General features: G+C 40.5%; 1 protein-coding gene across 2 annotated transcripts in view; it reads right to left on the reverse strand.

Moving 5' to 3' along the window:
• Positions 1 to 22,846, reverse strand: part of atrx (ATRX chromatin remodeler) — a 33,264-nt gene extending 10,418 nt beyond the window's left edge. Inside the window, exons 1-29 of one of the 2 annotated variants that reach the window (XM_068585459.1) lie at positions 22,529 to 22,846; positions 21,075 to 21,136; positions 20,878 to 20,924; positions 20,638 to 20,759; positions 20,472 to 20,552; positions 20,178 to 20,290; positions 19,989 to 20,056; positions 16,763 to 19,197; positions 15,776 to 15,848; positions 15,286 to 15,446; positions 15,036 to 15,197; positions 14,812 to 14,932; positions 14,613 to 14,715; positions 14,179 to 14,349; positions 12,832 to 12,979; positions 12,559 to 12,668; positions 12,016 to 12,162; positions 11,721 to 11,898; positions 10,491 to 10,628; positions 9,543 to 9,718; positions 9,335 to 9,452; positions 7,968 to 8,098; positions 7,646 to 7,740; positions 7,377 to 7,513; positions 6,566 to 6,716; positions 6,319 to 6,419; positions 5,408 to 5,516; positions 5,103 to 5,280; positions 4,814 to 5,005 (exon numbers count right to left, since the gene is read on the reverse strand). In XM_068585459.1, the coding sequence (XP_068441560.1) occupies positions 4,814 to 5,005; positions 5,103 to 5,280; positions 5,408 to 5,516; positions 6,319 to 6,419; positions 6,566 to 6,716; positions 7,377 to 7,513; positions 7,646 to 7,740; positions 7,968 to 8,098; positions 9,335 to 9,452; positions 9,543 to 9,718; positions 10,491 to 10,628; positions 11,721 to 11,898; positions 12,016 to 12,162; positions 12,559 to 12,668; positions 12,832 to 12,979; positions 14,179 to 14,349; positions 14,613 to 14,715; positions 14,812 to 14,932; positions 15,036 to 15,197; positions 15,286 to 15,446; positions 15,776 to 15,848; positions 16,763 to 19,197; positions 19,989 to 20,056; positions 20,178 to 20,290; positions 20,472 to 20,552; positions 20,638 to 20,759; positions 20,878 to 20,924; positions 21,075 to 21,131 (5,823 nt within the window). In that variant the 5' untranslated portion in view covers positions 21,132 to 21,136; positions 22,529 to 22,846. Of the gene's footprint in view, positions 1 to 4,813; positions 5,006 to 5,102; positions 5,281 to 5,407; positions 5,517 to 6,318; positions 6,420 to 6,565; positions 6,717 to 7,376; positions 7,514 to 7,645; positions 7,741 to 7,967; positions 8,099 to 9,334; positions 9,453 to 9,542; positions 9,719 to 10,490; positions 10,629 to 11,720; positions 11,899 to 12,015; positions 12,163 to 12,558; positions 12,669 to 12,831; positions 12,980 to 14,178; positions 14,350 to 14,612; positions 14,716 to 14,811; positions 14,933 to 15,035; positions 15,198 to 15,285; positions 15,447 to 15,775; positions 15,849 to 16,762; positions 19,198 to 19,988; positions 20,057 to 20,177; positions 20,291 to 20,471; positions 20,553 to 20,637; positions 20,760 to 20,877; positions 20,925 to 21,074; positions 21,137 to 22,528 lie in introns of those variants that run through there. The other variant, XM_068585467.1, reaches the window with a different exon arrangement.
• Positions 22,847 to 24,552: the final 1,706 nt, after the last annotated feature.

Consider the following 24,552-nt stretch of genomic DNA (forward strand, 5'->3'; position numbering starts at 1 on the left):
TGGCTTCAACTGACTGCTAAATAAAGCAAAAAAAGTGAGCGCAGAGAAAGAAAACTACTTAAAATTAGTATACCAACTACACAAAGCATGTAGCACCCATGACATTTACCACATTATGAAATCCTTTCCATTGAGAGAACAATTGAGTCCCTCTTCAAGCCAAATTTTTGTATACATTATAAAAATGGCTAAACCGCCAGCAGTCCATAAATGATGTAAAGCAGTTTTCAAACACAGCAGCTCTCACATCAAAAAGATGTGAATTTGGGAGTCGACAAAAGTGGGCCTCATGTAGACTTTACAACTTGGCACGTGCACCAACGTGTACTCTAGCATTAGACTTTAGGTGACGCTTAACTGTAAAAGGTCTGATGCAATTAAAGCTATGATTTTTTTGGCCTCGTTATCAGTTATTTTCTCGCACCGAGAACATTTTTAAATAAACTTAATTTCTCACACTTAAACGGCCACTTATTTTGTAGGGACTGCTTTAAAAAGGTTACCATGTTTCTAGTTTATTTCTGTCATTGTCACAATAATAAACCTGAAACACCTGAAAAGGGACAGAGATCCCCACTTGTCAGACTATACCAACTAGTTACTCCAGTTGTCCAGGAGTTATTCAATGAATCCAAGTGTTTGTCTGTCAAAAACCACATTTGACACACGTGTGCATCAAACATGGCAACAGTGGGGGCCAAAATAGGATCCGGACAGCAGGAATGTGAGTGGCTGAGATATTTGTTATACCTAAACATAGCATGTCAAAACTCTCCTCCCACAGAAGGACACAAATGATACACATAACCCCACTGCTCTTAACCGTTTCTTAGTAGAAACGCACTGAACTACAGGCGCCTGACATCAGGAGGCCAACCCTAACTTCAGGACCACGTTGTCTTTACACCCTCCAGGACTTGCACACAAGTCAGTGGGTTTATCTAGCTGTCAGTCAATTAACAAAGAAACAAAATCATGCATGTCACAAAGGGCTAAACAAAAGACAATAAACATAGCACATTCCTATAAAAACAAGCCTCAGCTAGCAGCAATAGGGGGTGTATTTCTACAAGAACTCACTACAAGGACCTGCCAGATGGAGCTGGACGAGCAAGTCAGGAGGGATTCACAAAGAGTCCATTGGAGTATAATTGAGGAACTTTACTGGGAGGCAAAAAAAGAAAAGGAAAAAGGAAATCGCTTTCTGAATAAAGCTTAAGTAAGACGCAGGCTGATTGCAAAGGGTGGGAGTGGGGAGGTGCCGACGTGTTGCATAGTTCAAACTAGATATAAAGTGCTGTTCCCAATTGACTGACCAGGCTTATAGTTGTCAGGTTCGGCTGTTTCTCAGGAGATGTACTACAAATTAAGGGCCCATTCTCACACCCGCACAGCTGGACAATTAATGTGCAAAGTGGGTGTAAATGTCAAATTGTTGATTTAGAGAGGATTCAGATATCAGTCAGTGTGTTTCCATGATGGTATCAATTTAAATTTTGCTTTAGTCTGACTATGCATTCTTTTAGGGCAACTGCTATTATCCTAATATACATAGCAGTGAATAAATCAAATCCTTGGCCGAAAGCATGTCATATCTGATACGATAGGTGACGATGTTTTTATTACAACTAATGGCGATACAGCCATCTCCGCTTGACCTCTTCACTCTTCATAATGAAGAGAACCCCGCTACCTTTAGTGGTTGGGAACTAGGGAGGACACCCACTGAAGGTAGTATAGGCTTGTAACCCGACGTTTACGTTTGTTTCTGCCGGCCGGCTCCCGGCAGTGACAACTTATCGTCTTTTTTGACTTCCGGGTCACAACCTGAGAGGAAGGGAGGAGGGTGGGATCTCAAGCACGCGCAAAGACGCAAAATCCAGTTCCTTATCCAATTCAACGTTTACATGCCGCAATGTCCGAATTAGCAACCGAGTCGGATCAAGTTATCCAGGGGTGTTAATTAGATCGCAGTTGGACCGCAATTATTCGAACAAAGGTGTTTACATGTAAGGGATAATTCTATTTCAGTCCAATTAAGCCATTAATTTGAATGCATGTAACCACGGTCACTTCGACAAAGAAACCCAATTTCAATAATGGAAAGGTATGGGGTGAGGGCATTTCAGAAAACGTGCGCTTATCAGACACAAATCTGAATGAGTATAATGCTGCCTTATGACCCAGCAAAATGTAGGCATCTTCGTATGGCTTCAGTTCTACAACAGTCTCAAAACAAGCATTTTCCATGTTCTGTGCAGTTATAAGCCCGTTTTATTATCTGGTGATGCGTTCCAATTTTTTCTGCTCACTGGAAAAGTCAAACAAAGAACCACCACTTTACATGATGAAGTTCAACTACTATACAGATAATCATCCTATACAAGTCAAAGACACTAATATCTCCACAGGCAATAGTCTCAGACCAGAAAGCAGGCCATGACAAACTGAGGGTGGATACACCAGAAAAACTAAATTTATAAAACTTTCAGCACAAATAAACCCTATGATCCACTGAACATCACTAACTGGTGATATATAAAGCTCAGAGTATTCAAGGGGGGGTTTTCTTTTCAGGCCAAAGTGACTTCCTACCCCTAATGAGACAAGCATGGTGTGGCTTATTGCTCCAGTCTGCTCCTGTCTATACTGGGGTTTGAGTGCAGCCTCCCCACAGCCCCTTAGTGTACCTGACAGAGCCTAATGACCACTGCAGCCATCACCTGCTGAGAGCACATACACTGAAGGTATGCCCACAGCCGGCCAGCTTGACCTACAAAAAAGCAGAATGCAGCAAGATTTGCAGTAGTTTCAAAATTGGTCCAAAGCTTTACTCATTTTACAAGTGGTCGCATGCTAGATGGAAGGGACAAGTGTGATTAACAAGAAATTGGTGAGGGGGGCTCAGGATGGGTGGCGAGTCAAAATCTCACGTCTGGGCTGAAAGGGCCTTCTTTGTCATTAGGAGGAAGTGCTCCCGCTTCCTTTGTCTCCAATTAGTTTCTCTGAAGAGCGCAGAGACATCTTTAAGAGAGGGGTTTAAATAATGACCTTTCATCATGCTGGCTAGGCCAGAGGAAGAAAAAAAAAAAAAAACTTTACAGAGTTTGCTTTGAACATTCTGAGAGTGTGGCAAGTCAGGCCAACAGATGGTCATGAAGATGGCAAAAAACAGGGTGGCGTAATGGGAGATGGGGGATGAGAGTGAGATCAGTGAGGACTATGGGGAGGAAGGTGGAGAGAGGCAAATAAATAACAATGGCTGGATATTGGCAGGTAACAGACATAAAGGCGGAACTGAACCGAAGAGGAGGAAGATGGGAATATTTGAGAATTGTTTTTCCTTACCAACAGGCTTTAAACACGCAATAGATGGGACCAAAAGTAAGTGCTTCTTAAGCACGAATATCAAAAACTGCCTCTGCGGCCTGTATGACTTGAGCTTTAAAAGTAATATGCCCAGTTGTGCGGGGCATAAGAAAACAGAGCTTCTCAATGAGAAGAGTTTAGAAGAATACGTACAAAATTTCCTCTGCTGTGGCTGCAATCACTCTACTTCTGAGCAGAGCGTTGTTGGCTTAAAGTGATGGAGGGTGTCTGACTCATCTTCACATCATTCCAGACGGCAAATTCCTTCCGTAATACTACAGTCTTGCTGCCACATCATAGTTAACCCCCTGGCCAAAACAGGTCAGCTTGTTAAAGAGCTTGTCAGCCTCTCCGTCTTTAATACTGTGTCACATAAATGTCACTGGGCTCATTAAAAGATCATACACATCTAACAGGCCGCGGCTCAATGAACACATCTTTCCTCTTGAACTCTCATACTGTGCTCCGCTGCACAGCAAGTAGGCTACTCCTGGTTTTGGAATATCGAAGGTGAGAGCAATGATATCGGTTGCCGGCTAAGTGGATTCATGTAGCACTTCTACCTGTTAATGCCCAAGATGAGAATAGCGGTAAAGATCTTTGACAGTATAAATGGAAAACAGATTTTCCATCAAGGTGCACCGAAAGGCCTCTCGACTGTCCACTGAAAGAGCAAGAGAGCTTGATACAGTGTTTCTTTGATCCTTCCTCTTTACAGATTTCTGCAGTTACCCAGGTCAAACCGAAGCAAAGCGTTGAACCCATATAAGATGATCTGCATAAGGCCAGGGAATGCATAAAAAGGAAAAAGTGGGAAAGGATGAGAGTAATTCAAAGATCAACAAAGAAGTAAAAGACAGCAGGGAATTGATGAAAAAAAAGAGTGCAGGTTTATAACGGGGCAGAAGCAGTGTTGCAATGAGAAGACTATTTAGTAAATAGCAGTAAACACACAAATCTGTGCAGCTGTGCGGGGTTGGATGGCCCATGTAAGGGCTGTGTGTTCTTATTAAACCCCAGGGGGCCCAAATAGTGACACAGCACCTGCATTAAGCGGAGGAAAGGTGAGCGCTGGATTATAAAAGGAAACAATAGAAAGATCCCGGAAAGGTCAAGTTGGATACAAGCTGGCATTGTGTTTATCCCTGAAGTGCTAAACTTCAAAAAGGAAAAACATACTACTTGGTTCAAATTTGGAAAAACAAGGTTGGCATTTAAACTGGCAGTCTATGCCATGTTTGCTGAAGGAAAAAAAAAAGAAAGACTATTTTACTACTGTTAATAGGTTTCAGCCTGCTCTCCTGCATTTCCTTGAGGGATCAGCCGAAAGAAAACCATGAAATCTCAGTCAATGGTTTATCAAAGCCCAATAAGATGTAAGATTTATTCAAAATGTAATTGTTTAAATATGTTTGGTTCAAATTAAAGCAAATTCCATGTTTACCTTGGGGAGCACAGGTGTGGCTTTCTTGCTCTTCTTCGCGGAGGGATCATCCAACATTTCCGGCTCAAAGGTGTAGAGCTCCGCCAGCTCTACACCTGTAAAGTGCCTCTCAATCTGCTGCTGGTCCACTACCCGGAACGCTAGAGACTGTTTGGTTACCTGACGGTCATAAATCTTTGCCTCCATTGTACCCTGGAAGAAGAGGAGGCAATGAGAAGACAGCCAAGAGTTAAAAATTACAGCTTTATATTTTGATAAAAAAAAAACTAAAACAGTTTGAGAAGCTCACCTGAGCCAGAAACCTGTACACATAAACGGTCCTAGTCTGGCCAAAACGGTAAACCCTGAAGATACTCTGGACATCATAAGAGGGGTTCCAGGAGGCGTCGAAGATGATTACCCTGTTGGCTGCCACCAGGTTGATACCAAGAGAGCCGGCTCGTGTTGAAATTAGGAACAAACGACCTCTGGGAAAAGAGAGCAAAGAGTTAGTGCTTTTAAATGCTCTATTAAACCATTTTCATTTTAAGCATCACTGAAATTTCAAATGTTTGGGAACTTGGTCTTATTGCTCCGTGTCTACAAGTATAATACCTTATATTACTGGTGTCATTAAACTCTTCGGCCCACTTCTTTCTGGTGAGGGCATTGGTGGAGCCATCCAGACGATAGTAGTCAATATTCCTGAACCACTTGCCTTCACCTTCACAGATACATTACAGTTAAGAAATCTGATATGACTATTTAACATCTACGTTCAACAAACCCCTTAAAAAGCACACGTCACCATCAACATGGCCTTTTGCTTGTCAAAAAGATTTTTGGGTATTAGCAGACAGCAGATAGATGGTTGTGTTGGTTATAGGCCAGCCGTGTTTAGCTTTCAAGACGGCCAACCCCCTACCAGCCTTCATAACCAACATTTCAGTATGTTTCCAATTACGGCACTGTGATCTTTTCATTACAAATTACAAACCCTTGAGCAAACATTTTTTTGGAGAATAAAAAGTCAAGGTCTAATCATTTTCAAAATGAAAGTAAAAACAGCTGCTGGAGTTTAATTAGGAACATGACCTTACACCAGCGGCGGTGTGTGTGTCTGTGTGTGTTTAAGGGTAATAAGCACACCAGCGTGTATAAAAATACATGTTGCATGCGGTTTCTCTTACGAGTGTGAAACCTGCATCTCCATATGAAAATACTTCAGCTTTCTCCAAAGCTTTATACCTCACACAGTTGAGTCAGTTCAAAGACAGCGTAAAGCCACTAAAGTGAACCTTGAGACAGACAACTGGGCTCCACAAGCTCCTTAAGTCAGAAGCTGGCTTATAATATTAGAACTTGTTCTATGATTTTAGCACATCATGAACCAAAAAGCAACCCTTCAAAATCATAACATTAAAGAAGAAAGCAACTAGAGGATCATTTAATAGAGTACGGTTAACACATTGGCAGACATGTGTACAATTAGAACCTCTTGAATAGACAACCCCAAAGAAATGTACCTTTGTATGGAGAAACCTTTTCATCATCTTTAGCTCTGCAAGCAAGCTCCAGGAAATCCTCGATTAGGTCCAGAGAGATGAGAGACTGACTGAACACAAGCCTGATGTCGAAAGAGGACAGAAGATGCACTAGTGTCACTTCACCACAGGTCACTGTGACTAACCCAAACATGTGCCAGTAACACTGCAAACAAACCACATAAGATAAAAGGAATTTCATTTGAGATTAAAATTCAGACACACTTACACTTTTTCATCCACTTCCTCTGCCATGCGCAGGATCTCAAACAGGAGCATCATCTTCCCAGAGTGCTCCAGGATCTCGCTGTCAGCATCAACAACAAACTCCTTGTGCCAGTCATGAGTGGGACTACCTGGTGTTGAGCTAATGGTCCGGGCTGTTTGTGATGTACAGATTAGTTAGTCTTCATGCAGTCAGTATAGTCTCACAACAAGCTGTTTTAAAACATCAAGCCGACAATAGAGATATGTACTATTACATGTTCCACTGCTATGCAACAGTTGCAGTGTGTGCAGATGTGAGTAGCCAAAACAATGTCATCAATTAAATTTTTAATTTTCTTCCTAAATTTTTAATTTTCTTCCTAAAACTCGCCGTCTCGACTTTTGTGAACTTTGCAGTGAATTTATTATGCATTATAAAATGACAGATGTAATGACACATGGCTTACTATATGATACGTTGACCTTTAAAGCAGCACAAAGCCAGGTCAAATGTTTGGTTTTACCATGGTTGTTTTTCTTTAGGCCACAATCAAAAAGGCTTTTTGCCTTTTATTTTTGAGTTGCTTGGATCGAATGAGTCAGTAGGAAAGTGGACCAAAATTGCTTTACAGTTGACTGAATCACCTTTAACTGGCCAGAGCCACAGAAACTGAATAGACATTAAAATATTACACTGTTTGACAGATTACAAAACAAGACACTGAACTTTGCATATTTCTGGCTGCCTATAGTCTATGTGTTCATGAGCAATTATTCCGAGAGGCAAAACACCCAAAATATTCCTGTACACAAAGCGGCTGTGAAGAACTCACGTTCTTCTACAAGCTCTGGTCTGCTTCGACTCTCTCCATTTTTGCCCCGAGTGCAGGTGTTCCACTCCTTGATGACCTCCACTTCATCACTGTCCGAGTCATCAGAGCCTCTCTTTTTTCCCTTCCCTTTCTTTTTCCTATTAGGAAGGAAGAGTGGTGTAAGAGACAGGGGTCAATGAGTGACAGATGCAAAAGAGAAGGGTGGATAAATTAAGTCATCTCTGTATAAATGTACACAAAGGGGAAATGGAAGCAAAATCTTATTTTACTTTTTGGCCTTCTCATCCTCAGAGGTCATACTCATGGAAGATTCTTCTGTTTCTGAAGCGATGAACTCGTCCATACTGTCCTCGTCAAAGAAACCCTGCAAGAGAGTGCACGCATGAGTCTGAGACGATATGTCAACCAAGCCCTTAAATTATGCATTAGGGAAAATTTTTGATCCAGTGGCATTAAGTGTGTCGTTCTACACTGCTGCATGACCTGTCAGCACCACATTTCTATTGTTTTCCCGCTGTGTCTGATTTGCGCTAATGTATTCCCAGTTTTTGCGCTAGTGTGGTTTGGTCTTGTCGTCTTCCCGAACCCTACCCTGTTTTCTTTACTGATGTAGTCCAGCTGAAGGCACCAGGGATGGGTCCAGATTCTGCTGAGCACCTGGAAATCCTGGAAGAGTTTGGTCCCTGCGCGGCCCCGGCCCCCCTCCATAGCATTCCCTACACCTGCACATAAGGGAAGAGTGTGAGGTGGAAGATGGATACATGTTTGCGTTATGAACTTGACAGTCTGCCCTCAATCTATTTTAGCATTCAGTTGTGTGGAAAATGTAATGTAATAAAACAGGAACATTGATGTCTGCTTAAACACCTGACTACGGACAAACTGGAGTTAAGTCTATAATGTACCCATGCATTCAAATCATAGTCAGTCAATATTTTGACAGCAACTACAACCAGACAGAACTACAAAACAGTCTAATCTGATCCGTTCAATCAGCAGATTTATGAATTTAACTAAGTGGCAGCTGCTGAAGTGTTAATGTTGTAACTGTGCCCTGCATTGACCCATCAGGGTCAGAACTTACAGTAGATTTACATAAGCAGCAGCAAAAGGAGGGAACAACCGTGGCTATTCCCTTCCTGCGGACTGATTGGTTGTCTGGGTCCAAAAACACCAACACTGTAGAGGTCCAGAGTCACAACTTTGGCACTTTGCCTTATGGACAACCTGGCCCAATGAGTCACAGCACATAGCACAACCCCCTCCCAAATCACTCCTCTTCATAAATACCAGCTCTCCTGTTCTTTGTTTTCGCTTTTGGTGTAAAACCTCTAACCCCTTCGTTCTAAACTTCTTTCCTTTATGCCCCCACATTCCCCCCAACCCTCTGTTCCCTCTTTCCCAGAGCTCTTCATTAGGGAGACGTGGGAAACTGGGCTTAAACCCTGCCTGCGGCACTCTGCCAGCTGCCACTCTCTCCCTCTCACACACATGCATTCTGAGAGGAAAGTCCACTAAACGACTTAACAATGCCGCCTGAAAAAGTGAGATCAGAAAAGCCTTCCATTTATCTAAAACTCTTGTCTGAGTAAAAGACAGCCAGTCAAGAGACCACTTTTAAGAGAAACAAGACTCCTGCAGATAGATTCAGCCTCATCCTAAACTACACAGGTTTTCTAGTGGAATTCTCAATTGAATTTCTTTCTAGTCTGAGACTTGGTTAAATTCCTGTCTGGGCAATTAGAAATGACACCGTAAAAACCCTGCCCGCAGCCCCTGGAGGCCCTGCTGCTCCCAACACCCAAAAAGAGCAGAGTAGTTTGAACCAGGAAAGCAAGTGGCACTGCCCTTCTCAACACAATGGAGTTTGAAAATGTATTTACAAAAAGAGACAAGCAGACACAAAAATGGGGAATGAGAATGCCATGTATTCCTGTTCATAAGTGCGTGAATCTCACCTGTGAAATGCTCCAGGTAGTACCGGTAGAGTTTACACTGAATTGGAGTCACTCTGACCGACAACACATACTCGTGTTTAGGTGGCAAGAACTTAGTGAGCGCTGTGTAATCTTTCCTCTGTGGAAAGAAGACAAATATATTTTTTAGGATGCAGAGGGAGGTCAAAGAGAGCAAAAGTCAATTTATCAAGACATTATTTTTAATTACCTGGACACAGCCAGCCAGCATCTCATAGAGGATGTGAGCCCTCTTCTTCATGATCCGGACATCTTGTAAGGTGGAGTCAGCACACTGACCATTCTGAATGGGGTTTATGAAGCGATTCCTGAACTCCTTAACAGATCCAAGCAAGTTCTCCTTGATGAAGTTCACCATGCAGTGGTCTGGTAAGGCAAGGCAAGTTTATTTGTATAGCACATTTCAACAACAAGGCGATTCAAAGTGCTTCACATAAAACCATCAAAAAATAATGCAGAAGAAAACAATAAAAAAGTTCCTAACATTTATTTTAAAACATTTAAAAATACAGTCAAAAAGCCAAAAAAAAATAGAATAAAACTTGCGGTGCAGTTTAAGAAATAAAATGCAGTAGTGAGATGCACAAATTGATATCCTTGAATCTGGTTCAATTAAAAGGCAGCAGCAAACAGAAAAGTCTTCAATCTGGATTTAAAGGAGCTGAGGGTTTCAGCAGACCTGCAGCATGCAGGGACCTTGTTCCAGATAAGGGGAGCAGAAAAGCTGAACGCTGCTTCTCCATGTTTAGTTCTGACTCTTGGATCAGAAAGTAGACCAGAACCAGATGACCCAAGGGGTCGGGATGGTTCATAAGGTAGCAGCAGATCACAAACATACTTAGGCCCTAAACCATTTAGTGCTTTATAAACTAGCAGCAGGATTTTAAAGTAAATTCTTCTGGTAAAGAGAGAAAGATCCCAAGTTTAAGATACATCCACACCACCCGATGAAATGTTGGTCTGACATCTATATCAGTGGTCCTTAAATGGGGTTACGCGAAAATTTATTTTTATTTTACAGAAGATATTTATAATTGGCATCCATTAAAAAAATATACTTTACAAATATTTATTTAATAAAATATAATAGTTAAAAAGGGTGAGAAGCACTGATCTATACATAACCAGGCAGTCTTACATTCAACAAGGTTATTTTGCAGAGGTGTTCCAGTCAGGACAATCCTCCTCCTCGTCCTGATAGAATTCATTGCTTTGGACACAGCAGACGCCTCATTCTTCAAGATGTGACCTTCATCACAGATCACAATGTCTGGACCTTGAGGGAGTGAAAGGAGAAAAAAAAACATGGATCACAGGTGGAAGTGCAGCTTAAGACACAATTTAAAAACAAAAAAAAATGTTGGGTCTTAAACAAAAAAGAGAAATACAATTACTAATCTGGGGAATTGCACTAGATTACATCTGAAATCTTATCTTAGATCAGTTCTAAGCTTCAACATTATCACACTGACAAACTATTTTTCAACCTTAGAGTGTGATACAAGTTTTTACTTTTGCCTTTCTTTTAATGGTCATACATACATGAAATATGACTTCCACATTTCATCATCTGAAGCTTTTAATAGTAGTGGGCTGCTGTAAAGCACCAGTGGAGCAACATGGGGCTCAGTGGCTCACTAAGGGCAATTTGACACAAGGACACTAGAATCAAACCACAAACCTTGTGGTTAGAGGATCACCTACTCAACCCACTGAGCGTACAATCATTGATACACATCGAAAAGATGTTCAAGAACTGATTCATGCTGTTATTTTAAGCCAAATAGAGTAACGTACTTTTTATTGGCCCTGTGAACAAAATAAATAAATACTTTAGCCCGTCAATTAGCCAGAACCAAGGGAAGGCACATTAGTTCAGTTTTAGCTGCTCTGCGATGGCTTCCTTGAATAGTTAATGCCAAGATGTTACGCTAATTCTAACAAGGACAAACTATAACACTCGGAAAACATCACGCTCCTGAACTGACACACACATGGACCAACAACAATAATGTAATTTTCTCTAGCCAGTGCATGCAGATGAAGCAAACATACCAAATGGAAACTAATTTGTCCAATGCCATATTAATGTATAATAGGTGCTGAGAAGTTGCCAGAAATGAAAACGAAATACTTCAATAAATCTTTTCTACCAGCACCACCAATATTTTGTATGCTGAACCAACAAGCAAGGAACTGGAATGAAAGTAACCCTGGTGTGATTAAAGTTGCATTGATTAAAGATGGGAGTGTTCAGACTGAGACTAAATAGGATTACATTGGTTTTCTGTTTTTTCGTGCAAAACACCCTTATACATAACGTTTTAAACGTACGCTTCTTAAACTTGCAGTTTAAACAGCACTGTACCTGGATCTACCAGTGTCTTCTGAAAGATCTCTTTGAGTTTCTTGCTCTTGGTGTTCTTGCCCTGCGTCAAGTTTCTGTACATCTCGTAGCCAATGATCATCACCCCACCAGATTCTTGCCACCGCTGGAGGGCATATGCTCTCTCCTGTGGCCTCTTTACTGTGGCCAGCTCAATCACCTGGGAAACACAAAATAGACATAGAAACCATAAATCAGGTGCAATAAATGCACATTAACAAACGTCAGCGCTGTCCAATAGTAACTATTTTAGAAGGTTACCATGGCAACTCCTTACCTCTAAACTCTCATCATCCTTCAATCCTACTTGCCACTTCTCAAACTCATTGAGCCAATTAAGGACAGTGTTCAGGGGACAAACCACCAGTGCCGTGGTGAAGTCGAGCTTTTCACAAAGCAGCAACGTGTGAAGTAACGTCACCACCTACAGGGCAAAAACAGAACTACGGTTACATTTGGCCTGCTGTTAAAGCACACAAGTCTGCAAACACTGATTTGCAAACACTGATTAACTAATCAGGGTTTAACAGACTCAAGTTGGTAGTTTACATAAACAATTTCATGAAGTATCGCTGGTTTGTGAAATCCAGAAGATGTTGCATCAGGCTTCAAATGCCATAGTTCGTAAACGAATAGTGATAGAAAGTAAACGCAGCTAACCTAAGCTTAGTAACTTGGCATTCAGTTCTTAATTCAGTGCCAAATTGTGAGAGAGATACAATGTCTAGTGTTGTTTTTTACATATCAAAACAGATTAAGATTGATGTGTTGTCATATGTATTTTTTACAGTTTTAGTGCATGCTGCGCTCTCCTCTGTACCTGCAGAGTTTTCCCCAGACCCATGCAATGGGCGAGAATGCAACCGGAGCCAGGAGACTTCTCAATTTTTTTTACAGATTCACAGCAACAGTCCCACATGAACTGCACCCCTAAAATGAAACACAAAAATAGAGGGGGTTGGCATTAGTCCAGAGTTCTCTGTGTTTCCCATGCAGGCTTATGTTGGGTAATATAGGACCCTATGATTTCCGTGATGCAGAAAACAGACAGAATTATGAAATTTGATGTTGACCAAATTCTCTTTGTTCTTACCATCAACCTGGTGAGGTTTGAGTTTTGTGACAAGGTTCCTGTGCACCTGCACCAGCGGCTCCTTGGTCTCTTCCTGCTCATCAAGCACCAATTTGGTTGTGATGGGACAGGGACAGGGCACATGGGCAGATTCGTCCACCAAAATCACCTGAAGAAGGATAAACCATAGAGGAGTCACACACAAAAAAAGTCAATAGAATATTACTTGAAAGAAAGATATGTTACAACTTTTCAACAAGCATTTTCCATATCCTGAGATATACTAACATACAACTGTAAATATTTAATTATTCATGTCTCATAATAACACCCATCATCATTCCAATAACTTCTTACAAACATCCATTGATGAGTCATCAGTACATCACAGCCACTATTTAAAAAAGTGCATGATATACTGTATATGATTAACTCTCCTAACAAAACACAATATCATTAAGAAGAAATGTTATTATTTAAAGCACCACAACTAGAGCTAAATGCATGCATGTTAAGTGACATAGTATTACTTTGCTTGTACAACTTACACTATTAGCAGTACCACTATTATACACAGAAATTAACAGCAAACATGTCACTGTATTTTGAGCAAATTCATCTTAAAATGCAGTGTTTACGACAACCATTTACTGTGGGAATAAACATTAAGGGTATCATAATTATTGAAAAAAAAGCAGCACCATTTACCACAGTAAGACCTGTTAAGACCGTCACCTCGGAGGGCTCATTATCAGACATATCCATCTTGCCAGACACGTTTATATTGGAAATGCACCGATTGCCCTTTTTTTGTCTAATCAACATATTTAGATATTTTTAAAGTCTGACCTGCTCATTACAATTTTATTTCAAAGAACTATTAGTGACAGCTAAGCTACAGACTAATGGTAACCACCGTCTCAGGGCTGTTTTAAAATTATTTGTTTTTACAAGTCTAGCAAACCGTGAAATTAAACACACAATTCATATGCTTAAAAAACAAACTATTGTATTAATAAATTAATGTAAATATGCGTTTAAAAAACAAAACATCTTAGCATTAGTAATTTGAATACATACATTATAAACTGCTTAGAGCCAATTCTAGTATGTTAAACAGGTCATAATTCCTTCTATAATATCCTCTTTTTTGTTGCTATGGAAACACACATGGCTGTGATTTAACAATCTGTTCTGCTGTACGTCAAAAACATCATGCAGCACACATGTAAAAGAGACACAAAAAGAAGCATTGTGAAATATAAATCTGATCCACCCCTCAAGGCTGATCCATGCATCTAATGGGAAGGTAACAGCTCTCTGGAGACAAAGCCGGCACTTCAGAATAAGACAACTTTTCAGTATTACCTCTCGAAGTTTCTCCCTGAGTTCCTCTCTCTCAGCTATACGTTTCCTCCTATCCTCCTCTTCTTTCAGTGCATCTCTCGTCTCTGTCCGCAGCTTGTCGTCCTTCAGGATTTTGCGGATCTTTTTGCGTCCTTTCTGGTCATCATCATCATCGTCACCTTCCTTTCCACTCTGTGGAAATAAGCATTAAAGTCAGCCCTCTGATCTTCAGCCCTTAAGGGGAAACACATCTACTGCCTATGAATAGGAGCCCAGCAACCCCATGATTAATTTGTGAACTTAATATTCCTTCCAACACACTCCAGGGGTAAGTTCAAATAACATTTTATTTGTCATGCATGACTTGACTAGAAAACATTAAGTGGGTCCATTTCGTCCACTTGGCAAATGCTGGCGAAAAAAAATTAACACCAAGTGCTCCGTATTTTAAACACCTTTTCATTACTGGAAGAGGAATCCTGAACTTTGATCCTGCGTCGCTTCTTCTTCTGCTGCTTGTAACTCCTCTGTTTTGCTTCATCCTTCTTCTTAGAAGATCTACAGACACAAAAAAGAATCAATGTAAGAAAGAGCAACAGATCAATTCAGATCTGGTGAAAGTAATATTGATTGGTTGAAGTTGTCGCTTCTCACCTGGTCTTTCGACGTTTTCCTTCGTTCTCTGATTCACTAAGCTCCTCGCTTATCCCTGATGCTTCACTGGACTCTGACTTCTCAAAGTCGGAGTCGGAGTCTGAAGAGTCAGTGCTGTGAACTGACAGACAAATAAAAGACATTGAAACAAAAGTCACTCGATGGCATCAGCATATCTGTGTTCAAGCTGTTGGAAATGACAAATTAAACACTCAATTGATTACCTTTTTTCCCTGACTTCTTCTTGCCCGCCTTCTTCTCTTTACTGGCAGCTTTCTCCTCTCCCGAGTCACCCTCACCCTCACTCAGCGAGAGTTTATGACGAAGTAATTTATGGCGTCCTGCACGCTTCTTCACTTCCACTTCAGAGTCTTCTGAATCCTCATCTTCAGAGAGAGAAAGTAATAGCTTGAGATAATGCACAAAAAAAGGCTTATTTATCAAAACTAGGTATGTCTAGTTCAGGTCAACTACCTTGTTGCGCTTCATCATCGTCATCTTCATCATCATCATCCTCCTTTTTAACTTTCCTTGAGGACTTGTCATCCTTATCTGCTCCTTCATTATCAGAGGAGCTCTCTGCTCCAGAAGAATAGTTTGACTTTATTTGGGCGAGAAGCATTTTCTTTGCAATTCTTCAGGAGAAAATAAAATAAAAACATTACATAAAATGAGCTTCTAGATAATTAAATTATATTTACTTATAAGAAAACACATAAAGTAAAGGCTTTTCTGCACTTTACTAAAACAGACATTTACAAAGGGAAAATAAAGAGAATGTGATATAAATTTCTCCTGGAGATACACAACACTTTTCAGTGAAGTACAGGATGTGAGCCCTCATATCCTATACTGGCGAGTTACATATTGCAATATGCTGTCACAGCTTAGCCAAAATATTAGGTTTGATGTTGTTTGATCTATTGAATGCCTTTATCTTTACAATTTGTTGTTTTGCAAGTACCTGTTTTCAGGATCATCGTCGTCATCATCGTCACAAACCTGAGGGTCTCTCACTTTATCATCCTCTTCGTCCCCTATACAAGCAAATAGCATACATTTTGTTACTGGGAGGAATAATTTTATATTTTTAGATAATGCCAATTTGCTTTCTCGTGTGTCATGTGGAGAAGAAAATAGTTCATTAAAAAAAAATATATATATATTTAATTGTCTGCAGAAAACACACATTAGTGGGGTAGGCCGTAAACCAATGTGGCCTTGGACGCACACGGCTAAAACCAAGCACACACTAAACAACGAAAGTCCAGATTTTATACTCCCAGACAGATTCCGAAGTCCAGAAAATATCATTTGTGAACACTAGCGCAAATGACAACAGGCAGGACAAACGCGCATGGTATTACATCACAAGTCACACCTCCCACTATCATCTATTGGTCATTTCGGTAGTATGTAAATATCCTCAAACAAAGAACATACATCTTGGGGCTGGTTTGAATGTCCTCGTTTATTTCTCAGAAGATTAGCTTAGTCCAGCCTACAACTTTTCTTTAGTCTGATATTTTTTTTGGAACCCAGCATTTAATCCTGGCTATAAACTCACTCTGGTCTGAGAAATCTACAGCTTTGTTGTCAATTTTGGTCCCCACTGCATAGTGCAAAAGCTGTACATAAAACAGCCATAGTATTCATACATTTTTCTTCTACACAAGACACTAGGAAGTTACCTAATACACTGCAGTTGTGTGCCTTCAACAAATTAGATGTTCAGTGATTTTAGAACTGCTGGTAGGCAGACTTCGTTACCTTTGAACAAAGCCAAGCTAACTTTATGTCAAGCTAAGCTAACTGCCAGATGGCTCCAGCTACATATTTACCTAGAGGCATAAGAATGCTTCGAAGCTTCTTCTCAAAACTCTCAGCGAGGAGAATAAGCAGGGGTCCCAAAATGTTTAACTTACGACCAAACTCTTCTTGAACAAATTACCTGAGGACTGATGGAACGGTCCGCTTCCTCCAACCACGTTATCCTCCACAATTGGCTTAAGTTTTTGCTCGTCACTGTCCTCTCCGGAATCGCCTTCAGCCTGCTCCTCCTCTTCCTCCTCACTGGAGGATAACTGCAGCTTGGAGGCCGCTTTGGGGCTTCTGCCCTTGCGCTTAACTTCATAAGACCTTCTCCTCTTGGCTGCCTTCCTCTCAGGTGAGCTTTTTTCTTCTTCTTTGGCTTCATCTTGCTTCTTTACACGGCTAGATCTCCTCTTTACTGTGGCTGCTTTACTCTTAGACTCCTTCTCCTGGTCCGAGTCAGAGTTGGTTGAGTCTGAGCCAGTCTGTTTCTTCTTCTTTGACGTCTTTTTACTTTTGATCCCCAAGTCAGAGTCAGAGCTTTCAGACTTCCTTTTGCGTTTTGACGCTTTGTCTGTATCCTGTGTGGATGTGTTTTTTAGTTTGAATAAACACTTTTTAGCACTTGTACTTTCTTGTTCCTCATCTGTGCTGCGGCCTGCTGCCGCTTTCTCCAGCAATATGTTAGGAATTTCATCCGAGTCAGAATCCATTGACTTCTTTTCTGGATCCTTTGTCTCCTTTGCGGTCCCTTTGTCGTTTTTACTGGGATTTTTGGAGGAGTTTACCTTGCGCTTACGATCTTCATCTGACTCTGAGGATTCTTCCTTACCCTTCTTCTCAGCCTGCTTTCTCAGGGGTGTGGTCTTCAATCTACTTGAGCGACGGCTGGGTGGTGGGCTGGCCTTTCCATCTACCTCTGCTTTAGAAGCATCGTCTTTCTCCTTCCCATGATCTTCTACACACTTTTTTTGCATCTCTCCAGGTTTTTCCTTATTTTTGGACGAGGAGGACCTTGACCCGCGTGTCGTCACAACTGGCACTGGAGTCAGTTTAACTATGAGGTTCTTCACCTTGGGCTGGGGAGGTTGAGAGTGTTTTGAGTTTCCACTTGACCTTTTAACAGCATCTGTGACCAAATCAGTGTCAGACTGTGAGAGCATGGTGGAATCTGCAAGACTCTCCACCATCTGAAAAAGCTCTTCGGGAACCGAAGGGGGCACAGACATAATATCCTGATCGAGAGACATTTCACCAGCTGAACCTAACCCATCATCACATGCTTCAGTTTTAATTGTCTTTTTGGTTACATCAGTTGCTGTTTGGTTGTCTTTCCTTCTAGTGTCAGACACTTTCTGGTCATTACGCTGCCCCATGTCTGCCTCCTCCACTGCTGCATGGCTAGCCTCCCCCACAGCCTCCTCTACTGGTGCATGACCAGTCTTCTTATCTTCCTTTGCTTCTAGGTTATCAGCGTCCTTTGCCACTATGCCATGAACCTGCTCCACCGGAACATTGGTTTTCTTAACTGCTACGTTGTCAGCTGCCTCCTCTACCGCCGTGAGGTCATCAACGGCCCCCTCTTCCTCCAAGTCATCATCGTCGTCAGCCTCCTCCTCTGGTAGATCATCGTCCGCCTCCTCCTCCTCCTCCAGGTCATCATCGGCCTCGTCCACTAGGTCGTCCGCCTTCACCTCCGGTAGGTCGTCCGCCTCCACCTCCTCCTCCTCCAGGTCGTCATCCGCCTCCTCCAGGCCGCCATCCTTCTCCACTGCAGCTAGGTCGTCAACCTTCTCCTCTGCTAAGTCGTCTTCGGCCTCATCCTCCTCTGCTTGGTCGTCATCCGCCGCCTCATCCTCCTCTGCTTGATCGTCATCCGCCTCATCCTCCGCTAGGTCGTCAGCCTTCTCCACTGAATCAGTCATATTATCCATGTCGTTTTCTAGAGGGGACACAACATAAGTGCTCTTTTTCACAATATGTTGCCCTTCATTACCATTCTGTAACTCCACGTTTTTGAATTCAGGCCCCAAAGCCACCTCCAAAGCACTGTGGGCTTTTTTCAAATCAGCAAGCACAGCCCTGAAAGCTTTCAAATGCCGATACCTGATAGACTTATCTCCTTGCTCCTCAGCTGCCTGTTGGATGAACTGGATGAATGTATTGTTCAGACCAGTTGTAGTTTCAACAAGCTTTTTTGCTTTCTTTATAAGTTCTTTGGGCACCTGCAGTTTTTTGTAGGAGAATGTCATGGTCCCTGAGCCTTCGGTGTGTTCTTTCCCATTTACAATGGTTTTGTGCTCTTTAACTGCTTTGTTCTTGTGCCTCTTGGTCTCACGTTCTTCGCTTTTTTCTGGTTTTCGGTCCTTGAGTTCTTGTTTTTCCATGATGCTGTGGCATTTGGAGACCAGAACCTGGAGTGGCTCTGACCTGCAGACATAGCAGTGCCATTTTGAATTCTCATCAGTAATGACAGACAGCTCCTTCCTCCCCAAATTGCGCAGGATGCACTTCTTGCAGAAGGCATTGTTGCAGTAGTCACAGCAGATGAGTTTGCCACCTTCAGCACACCACCTGGGTAGGAAAAGTTGAACAACTTTAGGGCATGAAGCAATTGAGGTTTTCGAATTTATTATTGTTTTAAAAAAAAACTATTGGCACTTGGATAAGGACCAAGCCAATGTGTATAAAATGTTATACACTTTGAACAAAAAACAAGCTTGTGTAAATTCTAGGGCTGCAAAATGAATCGAATGTTAATCCTGAACACAATTTTGTCTGCCACAATTAAATGAGCACGATAGTCAGTGAAACTGATGTTCAAAATGTGTGCTATGCTACATATCAAATCAAGCGCTTCGTCAACTAACAGTCAGCTAACCACCAGGGGGAGAACAAGATGAGGCGTCATGCGCGTACCCTGCAATGGCAGCGGTAGTAGAAGAGTAGAGAGACAGAACACAGAGCAGAGTGTCATGTGAAAGGTAAATCAAAGCAGAAGGCGAAGTTTTTTGGATTTAGGGCGAGTGATGTTAACCAAGGCCAAATGATGTGCATGATGCGTTAGAGTTGTGTCTGCGCCGCATAGCGATACAACTAACCGGTTCAACCAATTGAAAAATCTTTAAAAAAGTGTTAATACTATTTTATCTCATTATTAATCAAAAATAAATTGTGATTATGATTTCAGCCATGATTGTGCAGCCCTAGTAAATTCCATGTCAAACTTAAATCATCATGGAAACATAATGCAAAGTCTTGTTCTTTTGAGATCCCTAGGCTAGCCTACAATGTTAAGTCTTCATACATGTACATCGATTGTGCTTCTTATTACTTTACAATAAAACATGTGAAAAATGCCTTACCTGCACTGCTCATCCATCCCATCAGAGTCCCGGTTGATGTCATCACTTGTGTAATACTTGTAACATGACTAGAGGGAGAGAAAATAATTTGATGAGACGTCAAGAATGGAAAGATTGAAAAGATATCGGTGTGGACCTTCCCTATAATAGCTTTAAAAATAAATGGAATGTATATTTGAACTGTCCTACCTTGCAAATGAGTACTTTGAGTGCAGGATGTTCGTATACAGAGTTGCGAACAAACTGGTTTACTACTTGTTTACCACAGGCAGTGCAGTTTACCTTCTTCTGCAGGGTATCATCTAGGATTTGGAGATATAAATCAGTAATTGTTACTTTCTTCCTGTAACTTTTTTAACACTCCCTAATTTAGTGATTACTTTCAGGATATCCAGGTAATGCACTTAAATAGCATATGCATGTTCTATTGTGAATATCTACATAATAAAAATGAATAGTTTCCAAATAATTAAATAAAGTCACCTGTATGTTTCGGTTTGAAATCTACTCTGAGCTTCATGGCACCTTTATTATCATTCCCAGCTGGCCTTATGACTAAAGTGCCTAGGAAGAAGCAAAAGCATTAAAGCCTCAAATCAGCATCAACAATATCATGATTAAGAACAAAAAGTACCTCCATAGTTCATACCTTTTGATACACTGCTTGTATTATTGTCTGAAGGATTGTCAGAAGTGGCACCTTCATTTTCACTCTCAGCTGAGGCATCAGATTCTTTTAGTCCAGTGTGCTTAGATACAGTAGTAGGCTTCCTAAAAATCAGTTGACACAAAGCTTTAATAATGCAAGCTGTGACTGTGAGAACTCTTTTGAGAACATGAGACTGCAAACAAAACAAAAACAGACACATTTAAGAATACAGGTGCTCACCTCTTGTTACGAGAAGAGGGCTTCATAGTTTCTGTTGAGCTTCCAGGCTGAGAATTCAAGACATAAATAGCTTGACTGTTATGAACAAAAACACTGAACATTTGTCCTAAAGCATTTTTTTGTATGGTGGTGGGTATACAAAAAATATACATAGGTCAAAACACATTGTTTCACAACCCAAAAAGCTGCAGACTTACCTCGTCTGCCTTTTCTGACATTAGGTCTTGGTGCAAATCAGAAGAAGCCAAACTCATTTTACCTGGGGGAGACATTTAGAAATTTGTTTCCATATGAACACAACGGTAAATCAAGATGTCTACAATGTTGTCTCTGAATTACAGAGATTTAAAGTTGGTAAACACATTTCAATTTTTACAGTGATCATATACAAGCAAACTGTGTTATTACAATCTAGGTACTGATTATTACAATTCCATAATTTCTGTATGACCATATTATGTGTTTAAGGTTCCACCATTTGCGTATTTCAAAGCAGCTGAACTTGTATAAGTACATTTGATAACAGTATTCTTTTCTTCAGGCTGCCTTACACAAGATTCCATTATTTGACTAAAACAAGCAGCAGGAATTACTCACATATTGTGTAAGACACCGATACAAATGTAAGAGGATAAAAGCAGTAGAGGATGAAATTACCAAAAATCCACACACCTATTTTTATATTTACAAACACGACAAGTTTTCTCCGGTTAAGTCAAAGGTTGTTTTGGTTGTTGTATATTAGGGGTGAGGAAAAAAAATTAAAACTTTACTTTGTACAGCTATTAAACAGTTAATATTGGCGACAGACCGATTACAGCATATGTATGATTGTATGTTCATACAATTAAACATATGCATTACCTAATGTGACGTGCTTTTACGCGCGTGTATTTGGAGACAGCGGCATCGCTGTTTATTGTGCAGTTTGGCGTCATCATAATGTGCTGATTTGGTGGCTATCCGCTGTGCTGAGCTCACTGAGTCCTGGCAGCAACAACCAGCCCTAAATGTATCCAAAATCCAGTGTCAGTCGGGAAAAGGAAAAAAAAAAAAAAAAGGAGTCCACTCGCCTTGCAAGCAGCGCGCCCTACTGCATTTGGTAGCTCTGTTCTGTTCCTTTATCCTCAACGCAGCCTCCATGTTTTGACAACACAGGAACTCCTGACTATCAACGCCAAGTTTAGGCTGGCTATCATTAGCATGTTTAGCGGCCACCGTTAATTCACAACTACTTATTTTCACTGCCCAACATTGCCCTGATAAACTGCAACCTCAACAGTGTATTAAAAGCTCAAATGCATGTGCATGCAACGGAAAACGCACGCGCAGGCCTCCTTCTGACGACACCAAGGCACAAATCAGCGCGCTAACCGTTATCGAGGAGCCTCCAAAGTAGCACTAACACATAGCTAGCTGCGACACAAAGAGAGTAAAAGGTCGTTTACTTTCACCAATATTATGTAACACACATAACGTCACACGTCAGAATCGGCGCGTGATCGAATTTAAAGCTTGCCGGCTGCGCAGCTAATAGCCCCAACTCAACTAGCGTAGCTCGCTAACTAGCAGGAGGCACCAATGGCCCGGCTCGCGTTAAATCGATGCACAAATGACTCGTCTAAACAAACAGGCTTAACAATTTTCCTACCTGCTTTTTGCCGTCGTCATGTCTTGACTGATACAGACACGTTTCGCTGGTGATACAGGAAGCAAGTTCAATCTAATTTGCAGACGTATGATGCTGCAGAAGCAATAATTGCCTCAGAATACCGAAACAACTCCGATCAGGGGAGACAAAGCAAGGGGACCATCTTGCCGGATGGCTGTGGACGCAGCAAAATGGCGCACTAGCCTAAATCTTGTGCGGCTGCCTATTGGCTAACCGCGTCTGGTGCTCTCGTACTCTGATTGGTTCGCGCTCACCGGAGCTTATTGATTCGTTTAGGCGACGAGGGGAAGATTTTCTGTGGGAAGTAAAATACTGCTGGCTGAATTCATTTGTTGATACAGTAAAAGGCGCGCTGTTTTGTTTTGGGGAAATTCCAGCGAATCATTGTCTTTTACATGTTGTAATATTTGAAAATTAAACAAAAATATTTATTTAAGTTGAAGTGCTGTATCTAATACCGCACCTTTAAAGTGTGTAATAGTTATTCTTAGGCCATTGTTATTTATTGTTATGTTTTACATTAAATATTATATATATATGTATGTATGTATATATATATATATATATATATATATATATATATATATATATATGTATGTATGTATGTATATGTATATATATATATATATATATATATATATATATATATATATATATATATATATATATATATATATATATATATATATATATATATATATATGGGCTTTTCCCACATTATTAACAAATACGTGAAATGTGGCCACATCAACGTTAATAGCATGAAAATACTTAGAGTCGTCATGTGGTTTACCAAAACGTATATCTTTAAAAAAAAAAATAAAAATTAAAAAAAACATAAAAGCATCTCGAAAGATTATAATCATTGTAGTTCCTGTGTGTAGTATTGTTCTGGGGCAGAATTGTCCTATTGTCCAAGCTCTAAAACAATATTCAAAGGTAGATATTCTAGTTTCTTTAAGCATCGTTGGTCAGTTGCCACTTTACTATAGTTTCTCAACATGATATTGCAAAATTTAAAAAAAACATAAATAACTTGTGGTTTGAAGAAGTATTCAAATAAAGTACGGAAAGACAAGGAATACAACAATATAGGCCTAAATTCATATGCAATCATTAGATTAATAATACTGATCTATCAGTGTGCGCAGTAGTGGTTGATTTACTCAAGTACTGTGCCAATGTGAGGTACTTGTACTTAACTTGAGTATTTCCATATTCTGCATTGATACATTGCAGATTCTGATAAATAATATGAAACACAATTAACATACATTTAATGTATTATTATGGATAAAGATAAGACTCGACTGCAACCCAGCAGTGTATATAATCGTCACAATAAAGTTATTTTATTTTTTCCAAAATGCATACCAGTCTGCAGAATGAGCACTTTTCCTTTTTATTTATTTATTTTTTTTACATCTAGTATATTTTAATGCTAAAACTTGTCTTTTTATTTCAGTCCAAATTTGGATTCAGAACTTTTACAAATTATTTTATTGTATTGCTACTTTTACTTGTGTAAAATATCTAAGTACTTCTTCCTCCACTAGTTAGCAGCATTTTACTGGTAGCTGGTTGAATTACTTTCAACTGCTTTTGGCGCAGTGTTCTTCCAAAGGGTCACACAACACATCTGATATGTTTAATGGAGTAAGAGGAGAAGAGTTTCCTCTGTCTTTTATTTCTCCGTGAAATGCAGGGTGACTTAAAACCGTTGTGCCTCAAACCACTATTTACCTGAAAACAGAGAGTTTAGAGGCAGCATGTCTCTTTTAGTGGGACTACGAACAACTCATAGGCATATAAAACATGGCAATTAAATAGGATGATTATTTGAAGCATTCCTGACTGTTCTGACTTTAGATCCTCTTTTAACAAACTGCACTTGTGTGATTTTGAAAAGTTACAAAATCACCTGAAGATGGGGCTCCTCTACAAAGGCTATCAGTGATCAATTAGGTGCTCGACTGGTCTGTCTTTCAAATTATTGGTATGAT

The sequence above is a fragment of the Clinocottus analis genome, unplaced genomic scaffold, assembly GCF_023055335.1.
Source record: "Clinocottus analis isolate CAN_PGR_092001 unplaced genomic scaffold, fCliAna1.0.p SCAF_10, whole genome shotgun sequence".
Classification (NCBI taxonomy): Eukaryota; Metazoa; Chordata; class Actinopteri; order Perciformes; family Cottidae; genus Clinocottus; species Clinocottus analis.